Consider the following 27,889-nt stretch of genomic DNA (forward strand, 5'->3'; position numbering starts at 1 on the left):
ATTTAATATAAACTTACGGTTCACGCCGTGCTTTGTTTCGCAGTAGCTGTACTTATGAATATGCTTGTATGCATCATTTGCTTCATAATGTTTTTCTGCCTTCTCAATTGTGAAATGGCGCTTTGTGCTCATCGCTGTTTGGAGTTCTTCCTTGTTCTCTACGCATTACGTAGGAGGCGTGATGATGTCACACTAAACTCCCCCCCACGCCATCTCCAACTCAAGACTCCATTACATTATATGGGGAAAAATAGCTTCCAGTTATGACCCTTATGCGTAGAATTTCGAAATGAAACCTGCCCAACTTTTGTAAGTAAGCTGTAAGGAATAAGCCTGCCAAATTTCAGCCTTCTACCTACACGGGAAGTTGGAGAATTAGTGATGAGTCAGTGAGTCAGTGAGTGAGTGAGTGAGGGCTTTGCCTTTTATTAGTATAGATTATATATACATATATTATATATATATATATATATATATATATATATATATATGTGTATACCTGTATATATATATATATATATATATATATATATATATATAAATATATATAAAGTCACTGTGTGTTATGTATGTATGTTTCAGCATCACTTCCGAACGGCTGAAGCGATTTTCATGAAACTTGGTACACATGTTTCTCATTAGTCAACTAAAAATACTGTAGGGTGAAATCAGCCCTAACTCACCCCCTTCTGGGTAGGGTGAGTGGTGATCTTGTATCCATGTTATCATCTAGTTGATACTCGGAACGACCACCAGAGGGTGAACTGGAGGTGACTGCCAACATTCTTTATGTTTAAGCAACTGCGCCCCTGTTGTTTTTGAAATTAAATAGAGTTGCCTGGTTCCGAGCGTCAACTAAATGATAACATACATACAAGACCGCAAGACAAACACATTAGTGAGTCTTCATTGTTTGTTAATTTATTTTTATTTTTAAAGTTGTGTTTTTTTAAATTATATTTTTATCAAACAATTGGGGAAAAAAAAAAAAAAAACTATTTTTCTCCTGAGCAACACTGGGTATTTCAGCTAGTTACTATATAAAGACAAGTTCAGAAGTGGATATTATAGTCAAGGGGGACTTTAATTACCAAGCAAGCCTTACAAATACCACAATACAAGAATAGGAGTTTTTAGACATGTCAGTGGAACCTCAGTTCACGAACGTCTCTGAACACGTAGAAATCGGTTTATGACCAAAAAGTCTGCCAAACTTTTGCATCTGTTCACGACCACACACTCGGTATACAAACAAGCCAGTTTCCCTTTCGATTTGTGCGCGCCGATGATTTCCGCATGTACTCAGTCTCTCCCTGTGCATTCCCTGTGCAGTGAGCAAGCGAGACACACACAGGCGCACGCGAGAGAGAGAGACAAACACACAGGTGCACCTGAGAGTCACACACACAGGCGCGCGAGAGAGAGACGCACATACACACACACACACACACACACACACACACACACACACACACACACACACACACACAGGCGCGCGAGAGAGACTACACTATTGGTACGCATACTTATTTTGCTAAACTGGAAGAATCCTAACTGTCCTCTTTTAAGTCAGTGGGAAACCGATGTTTTATACTATTTGAAATTGGAAAAAATCTAATTCTCACTTAGAGGATCAGTGCAGAATTTTTTCAAAACCTGGCAGGATCTAATCAATAATATTTCAGAATAAACTCTAAAAGCACAGAGGAAGCAATTCTTTCCACATTTATTTTTCTTCTCCATTCATCTCTATTGCCCTAATCAATTTTGGTAGGCTTACAAGCTTGAAGTTTTACTCTGTTGGCCATGCTCTCTTTCTTAGGGGTGGGGGTTAAGTTGTTTTCATTCTATTTTTTTTTCATTCTATTGATTTATTTGTATGGAATGATTACAATAAAATAAAAAAGGTAGTCTCTGCAGTTTAATATAGTTGGGTGGTTGGTTTTGTCCTTGCTGTAAAAAGCTGTTTTCGTTTCTCTTGGTTAAGTGCAAGTCATCATTCATTTTATGAAGATTTGATTTAATGAAATTATTTTTATTTTAAGCAATTTATTGATTAGAATAAAATGAAATAACATTCCATACAAGCAGCTCAAGTTTAACAAAACTAGGTCCGAAACAAATTAACCCCCACCCATGAGAAAGAGAGCTAGGCTAAAAGAGTAAAACTAGTAAAAATACGCAAATGGATAAATCAATAAAAATAAATAGAATAAAAAAGAGGAGAAGAATCTGCTGCCTCAATTTAAATGCTTATTCTAAAATGTTATTGGTTAGATCCTGTCAGGTTTTGAAAAGGTTTTGTACAGATCCTCTAAGTGAGAATTTTCTTTTTTCCAGTTTCAGATAATATATAACATCAGTTACCCACTGACTGAAGACGGAGTTTCATGCACTAAATAAGCTATAGATGACAATAAGCAGTCACTATCTACCCTGATATTTACTACTCGGTGAGGCATTTGTACTATATCAACATTAATTATTTCCAGAGACATAATTTTGTCTATTTTTCCAGCACATTGCGCACAAAAGCAAGGGAACGATGGGAGCACCAGAACTCTGCTCACATTGTGTCACTTCGTACCGCAAGCCGCACGTAGCAAGTCTGTGATAAGCGGAATACCTCTACGCTTTGCACTCACGGGACAGAAGGACAATCCCGACCGCTTTTATATAGTAGATTATTGTACTGTACATTTAATTACACACACACACACACACACAGTTCGTACACACAACCACTAACCTATAAAGGCATGACCTCAGTAGGAGAGTCTTCAGGTGGTGCAGTATCTTCAGCGGGTGCGTCGTTGTCTTCTTCCGCTGAAGGAGTACTAGGAGTAGGTTGTGTGTGTCTGCATGCACGGCTGAGGAACATCTTGATAGGCAGTTGCTGGCGCTGTCTTTTCATATGTGTGAGGAGGCTTTTGTAGGGTATTGCCATCTTTGATCATATCCAAGAGTTTCACCTTCTCCTGGATAGTAAGCATCTTCCTCTGGCACTTAGTTTTATTGTCAGAAGGCTTAGAAAAAGCAGCACGTTTAGGAGCCATGGTGGGGCTTAGATAAAAGAAAGCGCATGCGTAGTGACGTAAGCGTGTATGAGAAAAAATCGCGATAGAGTGAAGCCGCAAAAGTCAAAGCGTGATATAGCGAGGGATCACTGTATGTCATTTTAATTTTCTATTTAAATTGGTTAACATATTCAGAGGCAAACTGAAGCACTGTCCTCCCCCGAGTGGCATGAACTCTAGCTACGCCACTGCATTAGAGGGTCGGTTCAGGTTTATTGGTTTGAAGACAAAGCCAGAGAGGCAAGATTGCATTGGTTTGGACATATGCAGAGGAGAGATGTTGGGTATATTGGGAGAAGAATGCTAAGAATAGAACTGCCAGGCAAGAGGAAGACCTAAGAGGAGGTTTATGGATGTGGTGAGGGGTTACACACAGGTGGTGGGTGTGACACAGCAAGATGCAGAGGACAGGAAGATATGGAAACAGATGATCCATTGTGGCGACCCCTAACAGGAGCAGCCAAAGGAAAATTAAGAGGGAAGACGTTAATATTACCTTAGCAACGTCTGAGGGGGAGGTTAATGTTATGGAAACCTCAAGTAGGAGGTGACACATCTACCCAGAAACAAAAGGCTTAACTTTAGTGAATCTGATGACAATAATGAAGGAGCTCTGATGCTGTCTGTCAACTGGTAGCAGAAATCTTACAGCAGTTTTGTAGACCTTGTGTTATGGGAACTAGGTACATTATGAAATGAGGAAAGTGTCTATTCAGTAAGGTGTTTTAGAAAGAAGCCATTTTGACCTTCGCCTGTTTTCCTGTTTCCTTGTTGTATACTCTGGTCAGATTTATACATTATCCTGCTTTTGTACAAATAACTAAAAGTATTGTGCTTTATCTTATTATGCTGATGTGATATATTTTGGACTTTAAGAACTGAATAGTGTACCATTTATATTTCTTGTTCCATCTATATTTCTTGTTGTGCATTTTGTCCACATTTTATCAACATGCTTTTTTGTGAATTTCCCCTTGGGATTAATAAAGTATCTATCTATCTAATACATATTTAAGCAAGATGTGGCAAGGACTTATTTTGTTTATTTGTTTGTTTGTATTTTGAAGAAAAAAGAACTGGATAAAGCTACTTAAAGAAAACTTTTAAAAGGCCAAAAGTTATAACTGAAAAGTACGTAAACATATGCTGCGATTTGCCCATTTTCTATATATACTAATAAAAGGCAAAGCCCTCACTGACTGACTGACTCACTGTCACTAATTCTCCAACTTCCCGTGTAGGTAGAAGGCTGAAATTTGGCAGGCTCATTCCTTACAGCTTACTTGCAAAAGTTGGGCAGGTTTCATTTCGAAATTATACGCGTAATGGTCATAACTGGAACCTATTTTTATCCATATACTGTAATGGACCGCAGCTCGATGGCCGTGGGGGGCAGAGTTGCGTGTCACATCATCACACCTCCCACGTAATCACGTGAATTGACTGTGAACGCAATACGTAGAAAACAAGGAAGAGCTCCAAAGAGCGCTGAAGAAAAAACGCATACAAGCATATTCATAAGTGCAGTTACTGCGGAAACAAAGCACGGTGTAAACCGTAAGTTTGAATTAAGTTTATAAACACGCTCCCGCTGCCGGTTGTCATGCCTTCGACGAATACTTTATTCACGAGATACAAGTTTAATGAGAAGACACGAGGTATAAACAAGACTTTGGATCACTTTGTAACGGAGTTAAAATTGCTGTAGCGAGAAACTTTTAAGTGCCGGGTCTTAGCTAACATTAAATAAAGCCGTGGACATCGCAACATCACACAAGAGAGCAGCTCACGTGAACTGACTGAACTGAACGCAGTACGAGTGATCACTTCCATGCATCAAACCTGTTCAAAAAACGCATTACACAATTGACTGTAGGAAAAGAATATGCTCCGAGCTGAGCTCCACAGCTAACGCGGTCTTGCGGAAGCAACTTCGTCACGCTGCCACCAAATACTCACAGAAAAATCCACAAGTTAATACACACGCTGTCTCTAGAGTTTCTCCACACTCTGAATGTATTCCTCGCATCCACGTTATACCTTCTGATCTCCCATTTCAATTCAAATGCCTCCAATTTCCAGTAAGGCTCTGCTTCGCAATGACAAGTAATAGGTCTCAGGGACGGACCCTACAAAAGGTTGCCATTGACTTGAGGCAAGATTGCTTTTCTCCTGGTCAACTATACGTTGCATTCTCAAGAGTGAGCTTGCGCAGCTTCGTCATATTACAACCGGAGTGCTGAACTGACAACATGCTATACAAAGAGATCCTTAACAGATAGTTTTTGGTATATTTTCCCTCAGTTTAAAAAGGTTTTCTTTTCTTCTTAATAAAAATTTAAAAGCAGTACTTCGTTCGGATTTTGCTATATACACTATATACAGTGTATATATATATATATATACACACACACACACACACACATATATATATATATATATACATATTGTGAACGCTGGCCCGGACACAGACAGACGGACAACATTTTTGCACCCAACACACTTTTATTTACACCAATATTATTTACAAATGGCTCACGTGCACCCCCAGTGCCTTCTTGCACCGATTTCCCCAATGTCCAGGCACACAGTCTCTTGTGCCTTCCTGGCCACCTCCTGTCCTCTCTCTCCAGCTCTGTCTGCTTCCTCCCGACATCCACCACCGACTGGAGGGAGGCGGCCCCTTTTATGGGAACCCGGATGGGCTCCAGCTGCTTCCCGGCACTTAACGGTGGCCGCACACCCTGTGTGGCGGAAGTGCCGGCTGCGCACCCGGAAGCTGTCCGTGTCTCCCCGGTCGTCTTCCCCCCAGGGAAAGGCTTCCATGCCCCCGACCCGTGGTCCCCAACAGTACCAGGACGGACGCCCCCTCGCGGTCTGGAGGAGGCACAAGCCCTCCTCTCGTCCTCCTCGGCGTCCCGGCCGGTGACCACAATATATAAGATAATCGACAATGTCGGATAATGGGAGGTGTTAAAAAAAGCCTATTAAACGTCAAACTATGTTATAATTTTACACATTACGAACCTCGGTTCACGAACGTCTCTGGACACGTAAAATCAGGTTATGACCAAAAAGTTCGCCGAACTTTTTAATTTGTTCACGACCACACACTAGGTATACGAACGATCCAGTTTCCGTTTTGGTTTGTGCGCGTCGATGATTTCTGCATGTGTTCAGTGTCTCCCTGTGCAGCAAGAGAGAGAGAGCGTGAAAGAGACACACAGACAGACACACGTGTGTGAGAAAGAGACACACGCGCGAGTGCGCGCACACACACACACACACACACGAGAGAAAGAGAGACACACGTCTACACACACGCGTGCGCGAGAGAGAGAGACACAGGCGCACGCACACACGTGCAAGAGAGACACAGGTGCGCGCACGAGAGACACAGGCACACACACACACATGCCAGAGAGGGCTGGCCACATAATCCACTGTAATCATGTTTTACAACTAAACAACAGAAAAATTTAACTGAAAAAAATGAACTTAGCAACTAAAAATAGACTACGCTGACGCTCGCAACTTGCAGTTCTTGTTGCCGATTGATGCGTTTTTTTGGGGTTTTTTTGCGGTAGGACGTCAGATAATACAGAATGTTGGATAAGCGAGACTCTACTGTATTTGCATTCTTTTAGTGACCTGAAATAATTGCTACCTCTTGATGTTTCACACAATTTTTTATACACATTTATATTTTCTTTAATGAAGAAGGGAGAAAAAACAATGAGGATTTTAGCAAATTCACACCAGCAGAGCCATCCATACTTTCTCGAACAATATGATCTTCCCTGTAGATACTGGTTGCAATCCACCACACCGCACCCCAAGTACCAGTACGTTGACATTACTCTTATCCATCAAAGCTTGTACACACAATAGCAGAAGAATAGTATGCCCAAAGTAAGTGGTGCACAATTACTTTCAAAAAAAGATTTTTTGACTGATGTTGGAGGTTGCATTCTTTGTTCACTGTCAGATACACCCCGTGAGGAGTGACAGCTGAACAGCAACATTTGTAAACATAGCTTTTATTTTGTCATAATTAATATCAATATAAGGTGTGTTTAAAACAAGAACACAATGTCTCTCATTCAATGACAAGATTTGGACTTAATATTGTTTTGGTGTTCCCATATTTCATTTCTATACCTCTGTAGTTTTGACATTTTTATTTTTTGTATGTTTTCTTCCTGTTTATATTGTTTTCTTTTGACTCCTGATTTTTGGCTTCAAAATAAAAATATAAAAATGGTGTTATTTAGTGTACTGAAATGCACTTGACTATTTCAGCCACATTACTCTAAAAAAAAAATTCTGCAACTCGTCTATTACTCTTTTTTTTAAAAGAATGATCTAAATTCATTTAACAGTTGAGATACTAATACCTCTGTGGCATACTGTTTTAATATTACGAAAATTAAATTAAGAGGCATTCACTTTTTATTTTTTCTTAGACTTAAAGTTTGGGAATTACAAACTGAAAGATTAGGATAAATTTTCAGGTGAAAACAAAACACATTTAAAACTTTCTGCATTTTTTCAGTTTTTGGCTAAAAATGAAATCAATATTCTAACAGTCTGCATTTTGTCTTCTGTCTATTAATTAAATGTAATTCAATTACTTATCATTATAATGAGTACAATTAAATACATTAGTTTGTTTGATCCACTGATATTGAAACATGTCGCAACAATATAGTAGGCTTGGTAGAACAATGCTGCGTATATAAATTCATAAATAAAACAATTACACTTAAACATAAATAATTATTCAGAGGTACATCAAGACAAAGAAAAAGAGAAGTCCTATTACTCACTACTCCTTGAAGTGATGGTGGGATTAGTCCACAGTAAACAGGAATAAAGGCACTACACACGCAGGCCTAAATGGAAAATTAGATAAGGAACACACTATAAACTACTATTGATTATTGTACAGTATATTTTTCAGTTGTTATTACCCAACACAACATAAAATTAGATTAAATTGCAATTATTTATGTATACATGTTATAAATGAATCACATTTTAGTTAAATGACTTGCTCAGGATTGCATAATCCTGAGCCAGAACAGAGTATTAAAGAGGCAAATTGTGGTTTAAATTTACTCACACTGCCATGGTTTACTCTGAAGTCCTGAAAAGTTAACATCAAAAACACACCTTTAATATGTAAATGTAAAATTACTACCAAAAAAAAATCATTTTTGCTGACATAGACAGTCTATAAACTGCAATGCTCAAGCCTAGATTTAAATTTTTTTCAGGCCTAAAACACCTGTCACAAAAAGCTTCTTAAGTGTACAAACCTGTATTAATTCTTCCTTGGTGTTAAACTCGGATACCATCACATTTTCTCCATCTGAAACACGGGTAAGAGAGATGCCTAGACGGCCACTGGCTAGTATGTGGGCATCATCTGGCAGTGTCTGATACAAGTGGTTCTTCATTATCTTCACAAGGTTGAATGAAGGGTGAAGAGGCCCCAGGAAGCGCTTGCGAGCCTCTTTGGAAACTTCAATGATGTTAGCCCCTGCCTCTCCTAGCAATAAATAAATAAAAACATAAATAAATATAACAAGAAATAGTTGCATGTTACCTATATTAAAGTACTTTTTATGAACAACAGTGCAAAAGGTTTAATGTATGTGTGTCTGAATTTTTGCAGCCAATGTCAATTATAAATAATTAAATTCTGGTATTGCAAATGTTCTCCAGTTGGATATCCCCTGCACAAATGAAACTGTTTAATGCCATGCTACACAATTTTGATAATGCCCGTGATTTCTGTTCATTTTTTTTTTTAATTTTGACCTCAAGACAATTTCTAATTGTAAGGGAAAGTAGAAAAAATAATTTGCTTATATGCAAAGATGATGTAGCTTTAGACAAGACAATACAATGCAGTAATTTTGCTGAGTGAAAGCTGAAGTAATCTCTTCCAATGCCCCTCCCCATCAACAAACCAGATGAATTACACTACCCTAGGCTGCCAACATGATTACACACCAGGTTCAAGTGGCCTTAAGATAAATATATCATAGCAAAGTGCTAAATTGTAGTTTATTAATATTTTTATTTACATAAAAAAGTAAATGTACAATAGTATAAAATTTCAGTATAGTTTGTTTTTTATGTAGATTTTTCAGGTGTTTATGCTGATAAGCATACAACTAATACTGCAAAACTGTGTTAACTATTACAAATACTGGAAAAAATATAAAAGATATTCTGAAGTAATTTCTTGTCTATTTCACCTGCTCTAAAATTACTATGACAACATGACATGAAGCTAGTGTAATATATGAATATTAAACAAGATAAAAAAAAAGATAGAGGGTGAAACACCAAAGGTTTTAAAAAATGAAAACATCAAATAGATTTAAGTTGCAATTGTAATTAAATTGTTAAGACTTTGCCTTCAGCTACACATACATTTATTTAGAACAAGAATTGGGGGAAAAAACTGCTTCAGATACCGATAGCAAAAGGAGCTGAGGTGCTACAAAAAGTACAAATATCTTTCTAGGTGGTGAATACTTAGGTTTTGGGATTCAGCAATTAATTACATATAAAATATACAAACAACGCAGATGCATCTCTAATCCTGTAGTGAAATGGACTAATAAAGAAAGAGAGTTCAGTATTTCTTCGTTCTGTTATTATTCAGTTTATCTATGCTTAAAATTGGTCAGGGGCAAGAGCATGCTCCAGATTATTCTTTTACAAAGCTGGCAGGAACTAGTGCTGGACTGGGTGCCAGTTTTCTCTAGGGGACACTATTATTCACAAACTCACATAACAACAAAATTATTGTCTGATGAATTGTGCAGTTTTAAAAAAGGTCAATAAATTGTAAAGAATGAATGGAAATGTTTATAACATATTATCAAATATGGTATCTGGTTTGATACAATCAACACATCAAATACTGTACAACGGAAAAAAAAAAACACAAGAAAACCAAGTATCAGGCAGACACTTTAACTTCAAATAAAAAAGTGCTTTACATGTTTACAGTAGATTACAATCCAAGTTGGTGTGTTAGTATACTGAAACTGAGATTTGGATATTTTTTCATTTGACAACTTTTCTAATCACCACCTTCAAATCACCTAAGTATAAAGTTTCAAGACTTAAGGCAAAAAATAAGTGTAATCTGTGTAATTTTGCCCCCATATGTAAATTCATTTAAGGTACCTCAAAAAGTGAAATCCAATACTAAAGATGACTGGATCACTGTCTGAAGAAATGTGAACAGAGATAAAAATCAGAGTGCTAAAATAGCTTGGGTACTAAGCCTTTTAAAATAAATGTATACAACTGAAGCAGCAGAGTCTAAATGCAGCAGGTGAGCTTGGTTAGAGTTTCCATGGCAAGGAGAAGAGAAATAACATGAGGGAGCAAAAACAAAAAAAAAAAAAACAAAAAAAATGGGCAAACAGTTAAAAAAAGTACATAATATACTTAAGAACTTTACTAAAAGGTGTCACCAAAACAATAATACTTAGAATATGTTGTTCTCTATAAATAAATTCCAGAACCAAAAAAAAATTGTTAGAACAAAAAACTGACCATATGATATTAAAAAAGTAAAATAACCCACGTTTCTAATGCTTTAGCCCAGTAGTTCACTTTGACCTAGTATTTTATCTTATCTTCCGTCCACTGCTGGCTCCAATGAGGTAATCCCAATACACAAAAGGTAATCAAGTATACAAATCAATTTAAAATGTACCAACACACCAGTCAGAAATTACAGGTTCAAGGATGCATAGCTTCCTAGGTTTAAAGAATAAATAAAAGGATGTTTGTTTAATTTTGTGACTAGATTACAACATTAATTCTGGTTATCAGTAAACAATGCAAACGATGCAAATACCCCACATGGTAAAAAAAACATTCTCTTGGCTGTCTGTCCACTGTTTGCTTCAATAAAGCACCAAGTTGGCCATACGCCAGATGCCTTAACACATTTCTTGTATACATTCCAACTCGCAGAAAACAGCACATTGTGATCTTGAAATTCTACCAGGGATATTATAACTGAACTCACTCTGGAGATTTCCCAACTATGCACAAAGAGCAGATTGGGCATCTCCTGATCATTGCTACACTCTGTTAAACTGCCCATTAAACGGGCCTCAGGTTATACAGATCAGATTTGCCAAAACAAATAAATAGTTCTCTACTAATTTCAACTGCAGAGTTCTATAGAACACATGACAACTAAACATTATTTTTGAAAATGTTTGAGCAAGACGTTATTCACTTAAGTTTTATCATTAAAAGATTCCTTTTTTCTTATCTAAGATCCAGGGGAAAATGTAAGAAAAACAAATCTGCCTTTAAGTATCATATTAATTCACAGACTGGTAGATTTTGAAAATGTTTAAGCCTGAAGCACACAGATGAGTCAATTTAATATATGGGAGGGTTAATTGTTTGCTAAATAAAAATGCTTAGTATGCATGTAGCAGTATACTGTGATCTTCTCCATAAGGAAACATGCTCTTATGGCTGAAAAAGAAATAAAAAAGGTATAGGAAGCAGAATCAAGCTGCAATACTACCCTAGAAATCCCTTTCCCTGTTCATCAGGGTATAGACTCAGAAAAGTCTGTAAGCCACAACAAAGATGACACCATGTTTTAGTCACACAAACATCAGTTATAGTGACTGTTGATAATAGTAAGCTTAGGTCACTAAATATAATTCACACATTGAGTCTAGGACGTATCCTATTAAAATAAAGGAGCAAATTTACAGTCAGTGGTGCAGACAGACATAGTCAACAATCTTTACTAAAAGAAGATAAATATTCAGAAAGAATCAAAAGTGCACACAAAAGATTCAACAATTCTTCATGAAAGATGAATAAAATGCATCTTATAAGAATTTTATTATGTTTTGTATGCCTTGTGTGTACTTTTGACATTACCTATATGCTTTTTTAAAACAAACAAAAAAAAAAAAATAGGCATGGTATGTACATATAAATTACAATGTAATTCTCCAAAACCTAAACAAATACAGTGTACCTAAAATACCACACATATTACAACAGATTTCTGAAAGACCATGCTTGCTGTATTATGCATTCCTGATTGAAAAGGTCTTTAAACACTGCAGGCTTGTACACCCTCAAAACAAAATGCAGATAAGGGCATGTGTTATCTTTTAATTGCTGCACGAGAAATAAAAAAGGTGGGAATCATATACAAGAAAAAATTTGAAATGGTATAAATTGCAGATGACTGGCAATTTAATAAGGATATTTTTATTGCAAAGGTGCTGAGAATAAGCAATAGCTGTGAGATAGTCCTAAAGATACCCCATATCTAGGGTAAATAAGAAGTTGTATAAGAATGTCAGTAAGGAAGTTTTAATAATCCAAATCTAAATTTCAAAAAAACAAAAAATACTGCAGTATACAACAATGAATTATTAAATGTGACCAGTTACTGTGTTTTAACCAAGTATACAGTATTATGCTACCTGCAAGTGAAGAAGCCTAATACTATTGAATCATTAGGATGTCATTGTTAAAATATGATTTTCAGCAAATTGGCCAAGAGCATCCACAAAGTACAAAAGTCATCCATTCATCCTACAAAATTTAATTAGGCATGCATTTTTAACAGATTCAACAGAGCCTCAAAGATATAAACTGAGACAAACTTGCAGATGGTAAAGAAACAATGGGGTAGATTTACAATTTCATATAGAACAATTTTATAGTAAACATTAAGGCAACCTCCTTGGTTAATGAGTAGAACAGAAGAAAAATAATAACAAGGAAAATGCAGTGTTATAATACATGTAGACAAATGGCAACAGGACTTGCTAGAGAGTAGCAGACAAAAGGAAAATCAGAAATGGAAAAAGGTGAATGGAGAAGTATACTTGTAATATTGCAAACCATAACCTAAGAAGATATTGTATTTTTTTAAATAAGAGAAAATATAGTCACAGGTGATATAAAATATAAAAAAGTAAATATGTTATTTACATATTTTTGCATTTTCTTAAACCACTGAAGAGCCCAGTAACATAGTATATCAAACTTCATACATTGTTAAGGAAATTCTTTGAGACGCACAGTCCGCTAAGAGCACAGTACCTCTTTTCATAAAACTTAAAAAGCATAAAAAAAAGTTTCAAGACCAGGGGAAATAACCCAGACTAGAAAGTAACAGAATATAACTACATATATTAGGAGGGAGAATCAATACTGTCAAGCTGAACATTGATTTTGCTGGGGTGTTATGTTCGAGGTGTCTTGAACCTTTTCTATAATACATCCAGGAACTAATTGCCTTGTCAGTGCAAAAAGTCTCAAACAATTCCCCATTTGTGGAGAGATGCATGAGGTCATTCAGTTTTTCAGATTGAAGAGAGGTATGGTATGACATTTTCACCCTGTTCATGCAAAAAAAAATCCTCTCTCACAGATGGCTGTAAATGGACTAGGTGTCCACATTAATTTTACAAGTAAGAAGATATGAGAGAGGAGTTCTGGATTCTCAGTGAGAAGATCTCTGTACAAGCAATCTAGATTGATACCTGGTGCTCTGAAAGCTACATTTTTAGGCATGCCGATTCTTGTGGAAGTTTCTCCTTCTTTTCCTCATTTAGCAAACTGGCAAAATGTGTGACATGATAATTCACCTCTTCATCCCCATAATTTGCCAGATCTTCTCTGGGGTGGGGAAGAGAGAGGCTTTTCATACAGATTTTTAAATTTGCTTTCCATGTACTTAACTGTGTTGTCAGTAATCTTCTGAAACTCTGCACCAGGGGTGTCTTTGTCTGTGCTCTCACTTCTTCTAGCAGGTCATTGGCTTTATGTGAGCCGATTCCACAGTAGCTCTGTGAACTCTTTCTCCAAGTCATTCTGGTATTCTCCTGGTTTTGTTCTCAGGCGGAGAATGTGTGATGTGGTACTGTCCACTAACTCTTTAGTTCTTATGATGTTTAAGTTGTCGTACTGAAAATCAGTACTGTACTTGGATAAGATGGTACTATAGTCCAACATGTAATGAAGGAAGCAAATACATTTCTTGCTCTTCATCTACTGCACCACGCCCTTTACTTTGACAGCATCACCTCCTCCTGCCATGTTCTCCATATACACAATTGCGGAAGTGTAATTTTTTCCACAGCCTTCAGACACCTCAGCCTGCTGGGTAGCCACTGTGTGCTTTTCAGCCCACTGAAATGAGTTATTTTCTTTAGAGAATAGTAGTACTGTACATCTTAAAGATGGTTTTCAGTGTTTCCTCAGACTTGACCAGGTACTCACAGCCTTTCACATTATTCAGTACTGCTAGTTCTAATTTGTGAGCAACACAGTGCATTGTTATGATGAGGGGTACCTGCTGTTTCAGTCTCCCTGCTACTCCTGTTTTCTCTCCAATCATCAGTGTAACTTAACGGGGGCGGAGTGGTGGCTCTGAGGCGAAGGATCTGTGCTGGTATCCAGAAGGTTGCCGGTTCGAATTTCTGTCACTGCCAAAAGAGATCCTACTCTGCTGGGCCCTTGAGCAAGACCCTTAACCTGTAATTGCTCCAGGGGTGGTGTACAATGGCTGACCCTGCGCTCTGACCCCAAGGGGTATGCGAAAACAAACAAATTCCTAATACAAGAAATTGTATAAGGCGAAATAAAGAACAAAAACAAATAAAAAAAAAAACACTCAAACTTTATACACAGTACTTTCTTCTTCCATGTGTCTTCACTGATAAGATGCCTCAACAGCAGCTTCTAAAACACCCGCAGCATTTGCACTCTTCACTGACTGACATTTCATCAAGTAAGTGGATATGTCACCATTATCTTTCAAATTACCGGACATGAACCAACACCTGTTCTAGTATGATGCAAGCAATGATAAGAATTTGCTTCCTTGTATGTCCTTTCCAATCTGATCTATTGATGTCTGTCTACAAATCCAATAAATTCTCTCCATGCATAATCATTATGATAAGTACAAACCAAAATCTAGGCCATTTGCTGCTTGAAGTTTGCAAAGGCCATTAAATTTTGCTAATGGTAGTTCACTTTTTGCAAAGTAGTATGCTGTTCTGAAAAGTTCTGTCAGGACGTCATGTTGTGATTTGTTCATTTTTATTATGTTCATTATTATTGGCAATAAGGGAAAGTAGCTGCAGACTGGGCACCCATGCACTTCTTGTGATGCACAGATTTGTAATGCTTTCTGATAGGGTCTTTCCTACAATTACTGCTTCCAGGAACAAAAGCACTCGAGTCAGAAATTGAGGGGAATTAATGACACCCCCAACAGAACATTGTGCTATTTACCTTATGTTTCAGCCATGGAAATTCTTTTGTTCATGAAACCAAAAAGCTAAGCTTTTTTGCCTCATAGTCAGATATTTCTGAATCCTTTGACTTTGTAATGGTCTGCTTCTCCTCCTCTGTTCCCTATTCTTCATTCTGACTTGTCAGTTTCGACAGAGTAGAGCTGAAATCCTCTTTTGCAAATTTTCACACACACCCACACAAGCATGTGTAACCATTTCACAGGCTATTATTTAATTAGCTTCACAGCCCATGCAAACTCTACAGAGCCCCTTAAGGGACATGGGCAAACAAAAAATCCTTTTAAACTTTCATGTGAGCATCAGAAAGTTTTGCATGCACACACTAAATTGTAAAGGATTTTTTTTTGTTTGCCCATGTCCCTGTAGAAGCTCTGTATCACATTTGCAACAGTAAATTAATTAAGTGAGATCTACAGTACACTCCTTTACAGAGGGTGGCAACAATGCACTCATTTTGCGTGCCCAACATCATATGAAAGAGAGAACAGAGGAAAAGTAAACTCATTACTCACCTGTCTCTGCAGACAAAATCATAATTAAAATCCTGTTTGTTCTTTTTTTTTTTTCCATTCAAATAGCAATTCATGAGAGCTGACAAGGCGAATAAAGAAAGCAATTTGACTTCACTCAAAGTATAATTTCAGAATCCCATCAGGTAGGGTGGTGTTACATTTTGGTAGCCTGATGGTAATAGTCCCAGACATTGGGCAACCGATTTTACAAGCCCTACAGCAGCTGAATCACTGACTCCCATACTAACATAGTACGAAGTGGCCTAAAAAATGTATAAACTGTTTAAAGAGACTGAAAAGTTTAGTTTCCGATTTCACCTGTGTCATAGTTTGCATCACCTCCCTATAACATCGAGCACAGTGTCAGCCCTAATCTCAGCGAGAGAGACTCCAACTACCTTAAAGAATGATCTCACTTTTTCTCAGATAAGGATTGAAAACCTGCAAAAATAAACTGTACCCACAAAGGTCAAGGAAACCATTCACACCATATGGTCTTTAAAAAAGCAGACAGCACTACCTCTTCCTGTCACCAGATCCACGACTGAATTAAACTGCAAATCAGAAGGCAGCCTCTCAGCTCTGGTTTGACTACCAACACATCAGTAACTCCATCCTTTCATGGATACAAAATTTGTCTTTTGTGCGACAAAGCCAATAAAAATTAGGAAGGCCCAGACAGACAGATTTAAAAAAAAACATATTTAGGATTTTATACATCTTTGAGAATGACCAACAGTCTGAATTTTTGTCTTTTCCTGGAATACGTAAAAAACTGAAATTTGCATTTTACATGGCTTGGCTCTGGCATTCTCTCACTTTCTGGTGGTCTGTGTACCCCCACACAGTCACACCTAAACAAATATTAAATGTAAAGAAGCTGCTACAAAATTCTGAATTTTCATGAAACTATTCTTTCAGTTTTTAAGCCCTTCTTAAAATTAGCAAGTATAACGCATATTTCCATTAAAGCATTTTCAAAATTCATTGCAGAAGACAACACTACAATGCTTACATTGAAATAAAAAGCATGGAAAATAACAAAACGCTTAATACTGTAGTACATCTCTGATAGTAGCTTCATCTCAAAGTGCAGGAAACTTAGTCCACGTTTTTCAGTAAGTACTACATAAAGCTATAACTAACTTTTCACCCTTCTAGCTATCCATTTCACTTAACTTCTCCATACTACCAGAAAAAAGGATAAGTTAAATTGACTTTAATTAGTAAGAGGGGAAAGTTATGGGGTTGTAGGGAAACCATTATATTGACAGTGTCACAGGCACTGGTACCAGGTAAAATGAAACCTCTAGTTCCACAAAGTAGTGAGCCTTGTGAAAACAGTCTCCCAGGGAAAATATGAAACTTTCCTCCCTTTCGGATCTATTGGCCTTTGAAAAGCCCTTTAAAATAACAAGAAACATCCAGGTGCTAAATACACTATAATGATGTATTACAATAAAAGTTTGTGCCCTTACAGCTTCACCTGTTAAGAAATAATAAGCTACACGTCTAGCAAAATAAAACTTTGGACTCTTTTTAGATAAACAGGAAGCTGAGCAGGTATGAAGGGCCAGATAGCTGGCGCCACTCTCTCTCACTATAAATGTGTGCTGAACACTAGCTTGTTATTTTTCTTTTTTGCATGGCAGTGTACACATGATATCTGGCAACGTTTTGCAAAGCTAGCAGTTGCATGTGCAGTTGGTGCTATAGGTAAAATCCATTATTAGCAGCACACATACACTATATAGTAAATCAGAAAATATGCAAAAATGTGCGGTTGCTGCAAATGGATAATCCCAAACAGAAACTGTGATTAGTCCAGGTTACACACATAGTCCCTCAGACCTGTCTAACCACTACATCATCATTGCTGTTGATGCCTACAGAGAAGCCATTTCTTCATGGTGTAACAGCATGCATCCCTAAAACCTTTCAAGAATTCTCTTCTTGTGAACATCAGCTGTCTTGTATTTACTATATAGTAAAATTCCACACACCTGCATGTAACATTTTGCAAAGATGGAAGATTCTGGTTTAAAATACATATGTTTGGTCTGAAGTACACCTTGGATTTTATGCTGCCCCCTCAGCATTTACTATATGGCCAATTTTGGAGTGACCAAGAAGTTTGCCATGTTTGCTAACCATATTAAAATGAATGTCATTGATATAAATTAGGAAGAGTAAAAGGTCCTATCACATCTCTTTAAGGGACTTTACTATTGACCACACTCCACGTGAGGCATTCTCCTCTTCCCTCTGTACACGAGATTCTGTTTAAATTAGTACTGATGCCGATGTTCTTTGGGTGCAAGACACAACAGAGATATAACTAGTGCCACAACAAAGTCTCAATGACATCCACTAACTTTGTAAAACAAGAGAGACTAAGGAGAAGGCACACTAGTTAAAGATTGATAACTATATTGTCATTTATTAGGGCAGAAAAAAGTTAACATGGTTGAGCAAAATTAAAGGCTCTGTTCTGCAAGAGGCCTTGAGGTGGAACAAGCAACTGAACTATAGCAGAAAGCTTCATAGTTTTAGTATGACATAAAGGCTCACTAAAAGTTAGATGCTGTAATATGGTATTGTAGAAGCAAGATATATCATACTGACCTAGCTGGCAGTCTTTTTGAAAGAAGGATATGAACATTTCTTTGAAGGTGAAATTGTCAGATACAACTAATTCACAGAAGACCTCAGAAAAAGATGGCAGACTTATATGTACAGTATATTATATATCCACCCACATATTACAGTTTAGGAGCAACAATCATAGTCAGATGAAGCTAACAAGATGTTTCCATGCATGTTTTGTTAGTTGTTATCAGTGCACATGTTGGGAAAAAGACATGTCATACTTAATGGAACAGCATATTTTGTTAATGGAGTTGTACAGTAGGTTTGTACGGGCTCCTTAGTGTTGATATCTATACAGACAGTGTTGAGGGATTTCAGCAATAATGTTCTACTGTGAAAGCTTCTGTGAAACGCACAATTTAGCATATGGAGAAAAAGTAACATACTATTGGTTCTGTTAGCACCACACTAATCAAAGCACCAGAGACTAGTGACATGCTGCATGTTGATTAGTATATGCAGGTAAAAACTTCATTTTACTCTATACACATAAAAATAATGACCCCATGAATTCACAAAAAACTAAGCAGCACTTCTTTCTGTACCCTCAGAAATTGCTGCATATATTGTGGATATTATGGGAAAAACCGTCAATATGTGTATTTTAATAGACTGCCTCAAAAGTCTTGTCAGTGTCCTTGATTGTCAGGCTAGCTTTTCATAAATTCAGCAAAATTTTTTTTTTCTCCCTAAATAATAAAAACCATCATTTAAAAACTGCATTTTGTGTTTATTTGTATTATATTTGACTAATGGTTAAATGTGTTTGATGATCAGAAACATTTTGTGTGACAAACATGCAAAAGAATAAGAAATCAGGAAGGGGGCAAATAGTTTTTCACACTACTGTCTGTGTGTGTGTATATGTGTGTGTCTATCTAGGAACACCTGTTCAACTTCTCATTAATGCAATTATCTAATCAACCAATCACATGGCAGTTGCTTCAATGCATTCAGGGGTGTGGTCCTGGTCAAGACAATCTCCTGAACTCCAAACTGAATGTCAGAATGGGAAAGAAAGGTGATTTAAGCAATTTTGAGCGTGGCATGGTTGTTGGTGCCAGACGGGCCGGTCTGAGTATTTCACAATCTGCTCAGTTACTGGGATTTTCACGCACAACCATTTCTAGGATTTACAAAGAATGGTGTGAAAAGGGAAAAACATCCAGTATGCGCAGTCCTGTGGGTGAAAATGCCTTGTTGATGCTAGAGGTCAGAGGAGAATGGGCCGACTGATTCAAGCTGATAGAAGAGCAACTTTGACTGAAATAACCACTCATTACAACCGAGGTATGCAGCAAAGCATTTGTGAAGCCACAACATGCACAACCTTGAGGCGGATGGGCTACAACAGCAGAAGACCCCACCGGGTACCACTCATCTCCACTACAAATAGGAAAAATAGGCTACAATTTGCACAAGCTCACCAAAATTGGACAGCTGAAGACTGGAAAAATGTTGCGTGGTCTGATGAGTCTCGATTTCTGTTGAGACATTCAAATGGTAGAGTCAGAATTTGGCGTAAACAGAATGAGAACATGGATCCATCATGCCTTGATACCACTGTGCAGGCTGGTGGTGGTGGTGTAATGGTGTGGGGGATGTTTTCTTGGCACACTTTAGGCCCCTTAGTGCCAATTGGGCATCGCTTAAATGCCACGGGCTACCTGAGCATTGTTTCTGACCATGTCCATCCCTTTCATGACCACCATGTACCCATCCTCTGATGGCTACTTCCAGAAGGATAATGCACCATGTCACAACGCTCGAATCATTTCAAATTGGTTTCTTGAACATGACAATGAGTTCACTGTACTAAAATGGCCCCCACAGTCACCAGATCTCAACCCAATAGAGCATCTATTATATATATATATATATATATATATATATATATATATATATATATATATATATATATATATATATATATATATATATATATATATATATATGTATAGATTCCAAACCGGATTCCAAAAAAGTTGGGACACTAAACAAATTGTGAATAAAAACTGAATGCAATGATGTGGAGATGGCAAATGTCAATATTTTATTTGTAATAGAACGTAGATGACAGATCAAACGTTTAATCCGAGTAAATGTATCATTTTAAAGGAAAAATATGTTGATTCAAAATTTCAAGGTGTCAACAAATCCCAAAAAATTGGGACAAGTAGCAATAAAAGGCTGGAAAAAGTAAATTTGAGCAGAACGAAGAGCTGGAAGACCAATAAACACTAATTAGGTCAATTGGTAACATGATTGGGTATAAAAAGAGCTTCTCAGGGTGGCAGTGTCTCTCAGAAGCCAAGATGGGTAGAGGATCACCAATTCCCACAATGTTGCGCAGAAAGATAGTGGAGCAATATCAGAAAGGTGTTACCCAGCTTAAAATTGCAAAGACTTTGCATCTATCATCATCAACTGTGCATAACATCATCCAAGATTCAGAGAATCTGGAACAATCTCTGTGTGTAAGGGTCAAGGCCGTAAAACCATACTGGATGCCCATGATCTCTGGGCCCTTAAATGACACTGCACCACAAACAGGAATGCTACTGTAAAGGAAATCACAGAATGGGCTCAGGAATACTTCCAGAAATCATTGTCAGTGAACACAATCCACCGTGCCATCACCGTTGCCAGCTGAAACTCTACAGTTCAAAGAAGAAGCCATTTCTAAGCAAGATCCACAAGCTCAGGCGTTTTCACAGGGCCAGGGATCATTTAAAATGGAGTGTGGCAAAATGGAAGACTGTTCTGTGGTCAGACGAGTCACGATTCAAGTTCTTTTGGAAATCTGGGACGCCATGTCATCCGGACCAAAGAGGACAAGGACAACCCAAGTTGTTATCAAGGCTCAGTTCAGAAGCCTGCATCTCTGATGGTATGGGGTTGCATGAGTGTGTGTGGCATGGGCAGCTTGCATGTCTGGAAAGGCACCATCAATGCAGAAAAATATATTCAGGTTCTAGAACAACATATGCTCCCATCCAGACGTCATCTCTTTCAGGGAAGACCCTGCATTTTTCAACAAGATAATGCCAGACCACATTCTGCATACATCACAACATCATGGCTGCGTAGGAGAAGGATCCGGGTACTGAAATGGCCAGTCTGCAGTCCAGATCTTTCACCTATAGAGAACATTTGGCACATCATAAAGAGGAAGGTGCGACAAAGAAGGCCCAAGACGATTGAACAGTTAGAGGCCTGTATTAGACAAGAATGGGAGAGCATTCCTATTTCTAAACTTGAGAAACTGGTCTCCTCGGTCCCCAGACGTCTGTTGAGTGTTGTAAGAAGAAGGGGAGATGCCACACAGTGGTGAAAATGGCCTTGTCCCAACTTTTTTGGGATTTGTTGACACCATTTCTGAATCAACATATTTTTCCCTTAAAATGATACATTTTCTCAGTTTAAACTTTTGTTCCGTGATTTATGTTCTATTCTGAATAAAATATTAGAAGTTGGCACCCCCACATCATTGCATTCAGTTTTTATTCACGATTTGTATAGTGTCCCAACTTTTTTGGAATCCGGTTTGTATATCTACATATATCTATATAGATATATATATCTATATCTATATCTATCTATATATATATACTAATAAAAGGCAAAGCCCTCACTCACTCACTCACTGACTCATCACTAATTCTCCAACTTCCCGTGTAGGTAGAAGGCTGAAATTTGGCAGGCTTATTCCTTACAGCTTACTTACAAAAGTTAGGCAGGTTTCATTTCGAAATTCTACGAGTAAGGGTCATAACTGGAAGCTATTTTTCCATATAATGTAATGGAGTTGAGTTAGAGATGGCCGTGGGGGGCGGAGTTTCGTGTGACATCATCACGCCTCCTACGTAAGTACGTAGAGAACAAGGAAGAACTCCAAACAGCGATGAGCACAAAACGCCATTTCACAATTGAGAAGGCAGAAAACATTATGAAGCAAATGATGCATACAAGCATATTCATAAGTATAGCTACTGCGGAAACAAAGCACGGCGTGAACCGTAAGTTTATATTAAATTAAGTTCATAGACAGGCTGCCACTAGCGCTTGTAATTTAGTGCCTGCCCATATAAGGCCCCATCAGCGCAATCCAATACAAACACTGCCGGTAAATATTCACGGGTGAAGGACTGTGCTTATGCAGAGGAAGATGAGATGGTCAGGGTGGTGTTTGGCACAAACTCATTGAAACTGCGAGAGAAACTTTTAAGTGCCGGGTCTTAGCTGACATTACACGAGATGGCACCAGCACAGCTGGGAACCTTCGATGCAAGAACACCAAGCTGCTCACGGAACTGACGCAGTGCACAGACAAAAGCAACAGTTCCAAAGAGTGCTGAACAAAACCGAATTACACAATTGAGAAGGCAGCAAAAAATATGAAGCGCCTGATACATACAATCATATTCATAAGTGCAGCTACTGCGAAACAAAGCACACGGTGGAAAAAGTGAATGTCCCGCTAAAGGAAGACAGTGTAAAAAAAAACCCCGTGCATGCAGTTTGTCACATCTCAGATAAAGAGGAAGACGAGCTGTTTATTGATGCAGTAAGAAACTAATCGATGAATGAAACCTCTTATCTTTACAACGATTGACAAACACGGAATGTAACTTGAACACAACACATCGCACAAATACGAGCCTGATTGAAAGAAATAATGATAATCAAATCCTTGATGACAGCAACATTCAATAACACTCACAAAACAATTACTGTATATTGACAATCATGTTACGCTATTTTTAAAATGTTCCCTTTTCTTTTCATAACTTCTACTTCTCCACTGCGATACGCGGTATATATATATAAATGTATATATATACCCGATCTACAGTACATACTCAGATAGACAAGCCACACGCTGTGGCGCAATTGTAGAGTCTTCTCGCCTATTCGAGGTTCGATTCCCGAGAGGGGATGCACTGAGTATGTACGCTACCCGCTTCATTTTACCTTCGATCTCCTTGGTTTGGGACGTATGAAAAATATTAGGTTAACGCAGAATCATGTTACGCTATTTTTAAAATTTTCCCTTTCTTAGCACAAGCACAGCTGAGAAGCTTCATGCATGTACTCCATAACGCGCTAAAAAATAACGATTTAATCACACTTTCAATTCCAAGCAAACGAGAACTTTTGTCAATGCATGATTTCCTGGTACATCCATTACACTGATGCACACATCACATCTACAAAAATGTTAGAGTCGGAATAAAGCGTTCCTACGACTGATCATTTCGACTACCCGAAAGCCTTGATAAAAGCATGGTTTTGTGCACACTGAAAAGCAAGCAAAATTAGATGCATTACAGAAAGCGGACTTTGTGGCTCTTACTGGGGATCATTGGACTTCCGTGACCGTTAGTAATTCTAATTACATCTAATTACAAAATGTTCAATGATCACACTGTTTTAGCCTAATGTACAAAATAATTTTGGCTAATGTTACTCAGAGTTTAAAGAGTAAGTTGGTCAAATTACCTTTTATGTTTCTGACTTATTTTTTTAAGAAGAAAACTGCACTTTATGTTGAAATTTTGGTTATTATTATTTAAAGACAATACTATTCTGAAAATGTACTTAAAGTACTTAAACTACCACTTTATTTTTAAGTCTGCCCAATTTTAACCAGGGATGATATTTTTGTTTCTGTTTTGAATTCAAATGCAGTTTAAAGCTTTTTTTCAGAAATTAAAACAGCTTCAGTTTACAATATTCATGTCCATGTCTATTATTTGATTCTGTCCCACTAAAACCCTTTTAAATTAAAAAAAAACATTTGCATTTGGGGCAAATTTACGTGCGATTACATACGATTAATCAAGATTAATTCTTACACAGCCTCTAATTAATTGGATTAATTTTTTTAATCGAGTCCCACCCCTAATATATATATATGTAGATATATATATGTAGATTTGTATATATATATGTGTACATACAGTATGTATATATGTGTGTGTGTGCATATATATATATATACACAGTAATCCCTCGCTATATCGCGCTTCGACTTTCGCGGCTTCACTCTATCGCGGATTTTAAATGTAAGAATATCTAAATACATATGACGGATTTTTCGATGGTTCGCGGATTTCTGCGGACAATGGGTCTTTTAATTTATGGTACTTGCTTCCTCAGTTTGTTTGCCCTGTTGATTTCATACAAGGGACACTATTGGCGGATGGCTTAGAAGCTACCAAATCAGAACATGTATTACATATTAAATAAAACTCCTCAATGCTATAAGATATGCTTCCCGCTCGGAACTTGATTGTTTTCTTGTCTCTGCATCTCTCTCACCCTCTCTGACATTCTCTGCGCCTGACGGAGGGGCTGTGAGCAGAGGGCTGCTTGCACAGAAGCTGTTTGCCTAGTGGATACTAACGCACCTCTAAGAAATGCTGCTTTATCACGGTGCTTCCAAAACACACTTATTGATTTTTGGATTGTTTGCTTTAATCTCGCCGCTCTCTCTCTCTCTGACGCTCTCTGCGCTGACGGAGGAGATGTGAGCAGAGAGGCTAAAGGCAAACTTTAAAGCACAAGTATTGATTTTTGATTGTTTGTTTTTCTTTGCGAAGCTCTCTCTCCCTCTGAAATTCTCTGCTCCTAAAGAGAAGATCTATTTGCATTCTTTTAATTGTGAGAAAAAACTGTCATCTCTGTCTTGTCATGGAGGACAGTTTAAACTTTTGACTAAAATGTGTTATTTCATGTCTAGAGGGCTCTAATAATGTTAACAGTGTGGGAGAGTTTCTAAGGGCTTAAAATATATAAAAATAACCATACAAACATATGGTTTGTACTTGCGATTTTCATCTATCGCTGGGGTTCTGGAACGCAAACCCCGAGGAGATCGAGGAGGATTACTGTATATATATATATATATATATATATATATATATATATATAACTGTGTATAGATATGTGTATAGATATATAGATCTATAGATATATATTACAAAAGTTGGGCAGGTTTCATTTCGAAATTCTACGCGTAATGGTCATAACTGGAAGCTATTTTTCTACATATACTGTAATGGAGTTGAGCTCGAAAGGCGTGGGGGGAGGAGTTTCGTGTGAAATCATCACGCCTCCCACGTAATCACGTGAACTGACTGTCAACGCAGTACGTAGAAAACCAGGAAGAGCTCCAAAAAGGCACTGAAGAAAACATGCATTATATAATTCAGAAGGCAGCGAAACAATAAGAAGCGAGCAAGTGACATATACAACCATATTCATGAGTGCTGCTACTTCGGAAACAAAGCAAGGTGTAAACCTAAAGTTTAAATTAAGTTCAGAGACAGGCTGCCGCTGGCGTTTGTTATGCCCACGGGTAATGCGGGATACAAGTTTAATGAGAGGACGCAGGATATAAATGAGAGTTTTGATCACTTTGTAACTAAGTTAAAATTGTAGGTGAGAGGCTGTGCTTATGCAAATTCCGAGAGACTGTTTGTGGGGGATTGACAGTTAAGGGGTGGGGAGTCACGTCATCATCTCCCCTCCCATTCACCTCATTTCCCTATGAGCTGCACTCCGCAGCTAACACAGTGTTACGACTTTGTGACGCTGCCACCAAATACTCACAGAAAAATCCACAAGTTAATACACGTGCTGTGTCTAGAGTTTCTCCACACTGAATCCTCCAGGCACTACTTACAAAAAGTTACATTGACAATCGTGTTATTTTTAAAATGTTTCCTTTTCTTAGCACAAGCACAGCTGAGAAGCTTAGATGCATGTGCTCCATATCGCGTTAAAAAATCACGCATTTAATCACAAGCAAAGGGGAACTTCTGTCAATGCATGATTTCCTGGTACACCGATTACATTGATCATCGCTTCCTGATTCATTTTACCCTGGCACCCCCTTGGTTTGAGAAGAAGTATGAAAAAATATGAGGTTAACACAGAAAAACAGATCACCAATTGAAGCTTTATGAATTATCGATTCGCCATCAATAATTGTTTTGGTAAAGCCATACTCAGTGTAATCCTCCTTCCATTTTATTCCATTTCTGCCACTAGCCATGATTAAATGAACGGTAAAAAAGTAAGAGCGAAGCGAGGGTGATTTATTCAGGCAGGCAGGTGACAGCTCAATAGCTCGAATTTGGATATAAGTAGCTTCTATTTAGTCGCCAGAAATATCTTTGTTAGGAATGGAAGTTGAATTTAGTCTTTAAATTTCTATGGTAAAGAAAAAGTTATGCAATGATGACTATATTTAACTATATAAAGTCAAAACTTGTATATATAAAGTCATTAGCAATTATATAAAGTCAAAACTTGATTATATAAAATCACTGTCGGAATATATAAAGTCAAAACTTGAATATATAAAGTCAGTGCTGGAATATACAAAGTCGGGTTTTCTCTTGATTATAAAAAAAAAATTCTGTGGAATGAATGACTAGTAGACAATACATGATCTTCACGTTAAGATCACGAAAGACAAATAAAAGAACCATGAGATGAAAGAGAATGGGAAAAGAAAAAAAAAAAACAGTAGTGTAAAGGGAAGCAGCACACACAGATACAGGTGTCTCAGTGAACATCATTCAATGCACAAAACGTAGATTTACACAATAATGGATGAGAATCTGCGGACCCGCAACAGTTAAAGTAACGATAAGTTTAATTTCAAAGAAAACACAAATCAGTCAGGTGTATATTTATGATGACAGAGAAGCGATCACAGCGCGAGCAGCAGAGACACAAAGTAGGAAAAAGGACAACAGCTGTAAAGACTTTAAAAAGAACGAAGGGCAGGACGACAGCGGCCAATCAAACGCACCGCACACGAGCAGTGTTTTACATCCAGCAAGGAAGAATATAACCACACCCGGGGCCGTAAATAAAGGACAACTATTGTTTTTACAACGTCACGCAAGACCAGGCAGTGACCCATCATTTAAAGCAAGCCCACAGACATCTAACCCTAGCAGTTGTTGGATTGCATCTGTCAGACAAGCATCATGTGCTCACAGCTCTTAAAACAACGACAAGAGACAAGCAAAACGTGCAGCTAGCCAGCAGCAGGAAGACAGCAGATGATGCGACGGCAAATCCTTAGCGTGTGTTCAGCCGCCCCTCCGCTTCACAATGCGAGCAGTGAGGACGAGATGTAACCGTGCATTGGGCCGAAAATAAGTATTGTTTTTACAAAAATTTTTAAAGTAAAAGTGAAAATACTGCCTATGTAACAATACCCAAGAAAATAGCAATCTCTTTAAATTGTATATTGCCTGCCTAAAGTAAA

General features: G+C 37.7%; 1 protein-coding gene across 1 annotated transcript in view; it reads right to left on the reverse strand.

Annotated features, from left to right (window-relative positions):
* pnpla2 (patatin-like phospholipase domain containing 2) overlaps positions 1 to 27,889 on the reverse strand; it is a 114,861-nt gene that overhangs the window by 82,005 nt on the left and 4,967 nt on the right. Inside the window, exons 2-3 of the mRNA XM_039764010.1 lie at positions 8,399 to 8,631; positions 7,907 to 7,972 (exon numbers count right to left, since the gene is read on the reverse strand). Coding sequence (XP_039619944.1) covers positions 7,907 to 7,972; positions 8,399 to 8,631 — 299 coding nt within the window. The remainder of the gene's footprint in view (positions 1 to 7,906; positions 7,973 to 8,398; positions 8,632 to 27,889) is intronic.

The sequence above is a fragment of the Polypterus senegalus genome, chromosome 1, assembly GCF_016835505.1.
Source record: "Polypterus senegalus isolate Bchr_013 chromosome 1, ASM1683550v1, whole genome shotgun sequence".
Classification (NCBI taxonomy): domain Eukaryota; kingdom Metazoa; phylum Chordata; class Cladistia; order Polypteriformes; family Polypteridae; genus Polypterus; species Polypterus senegalus.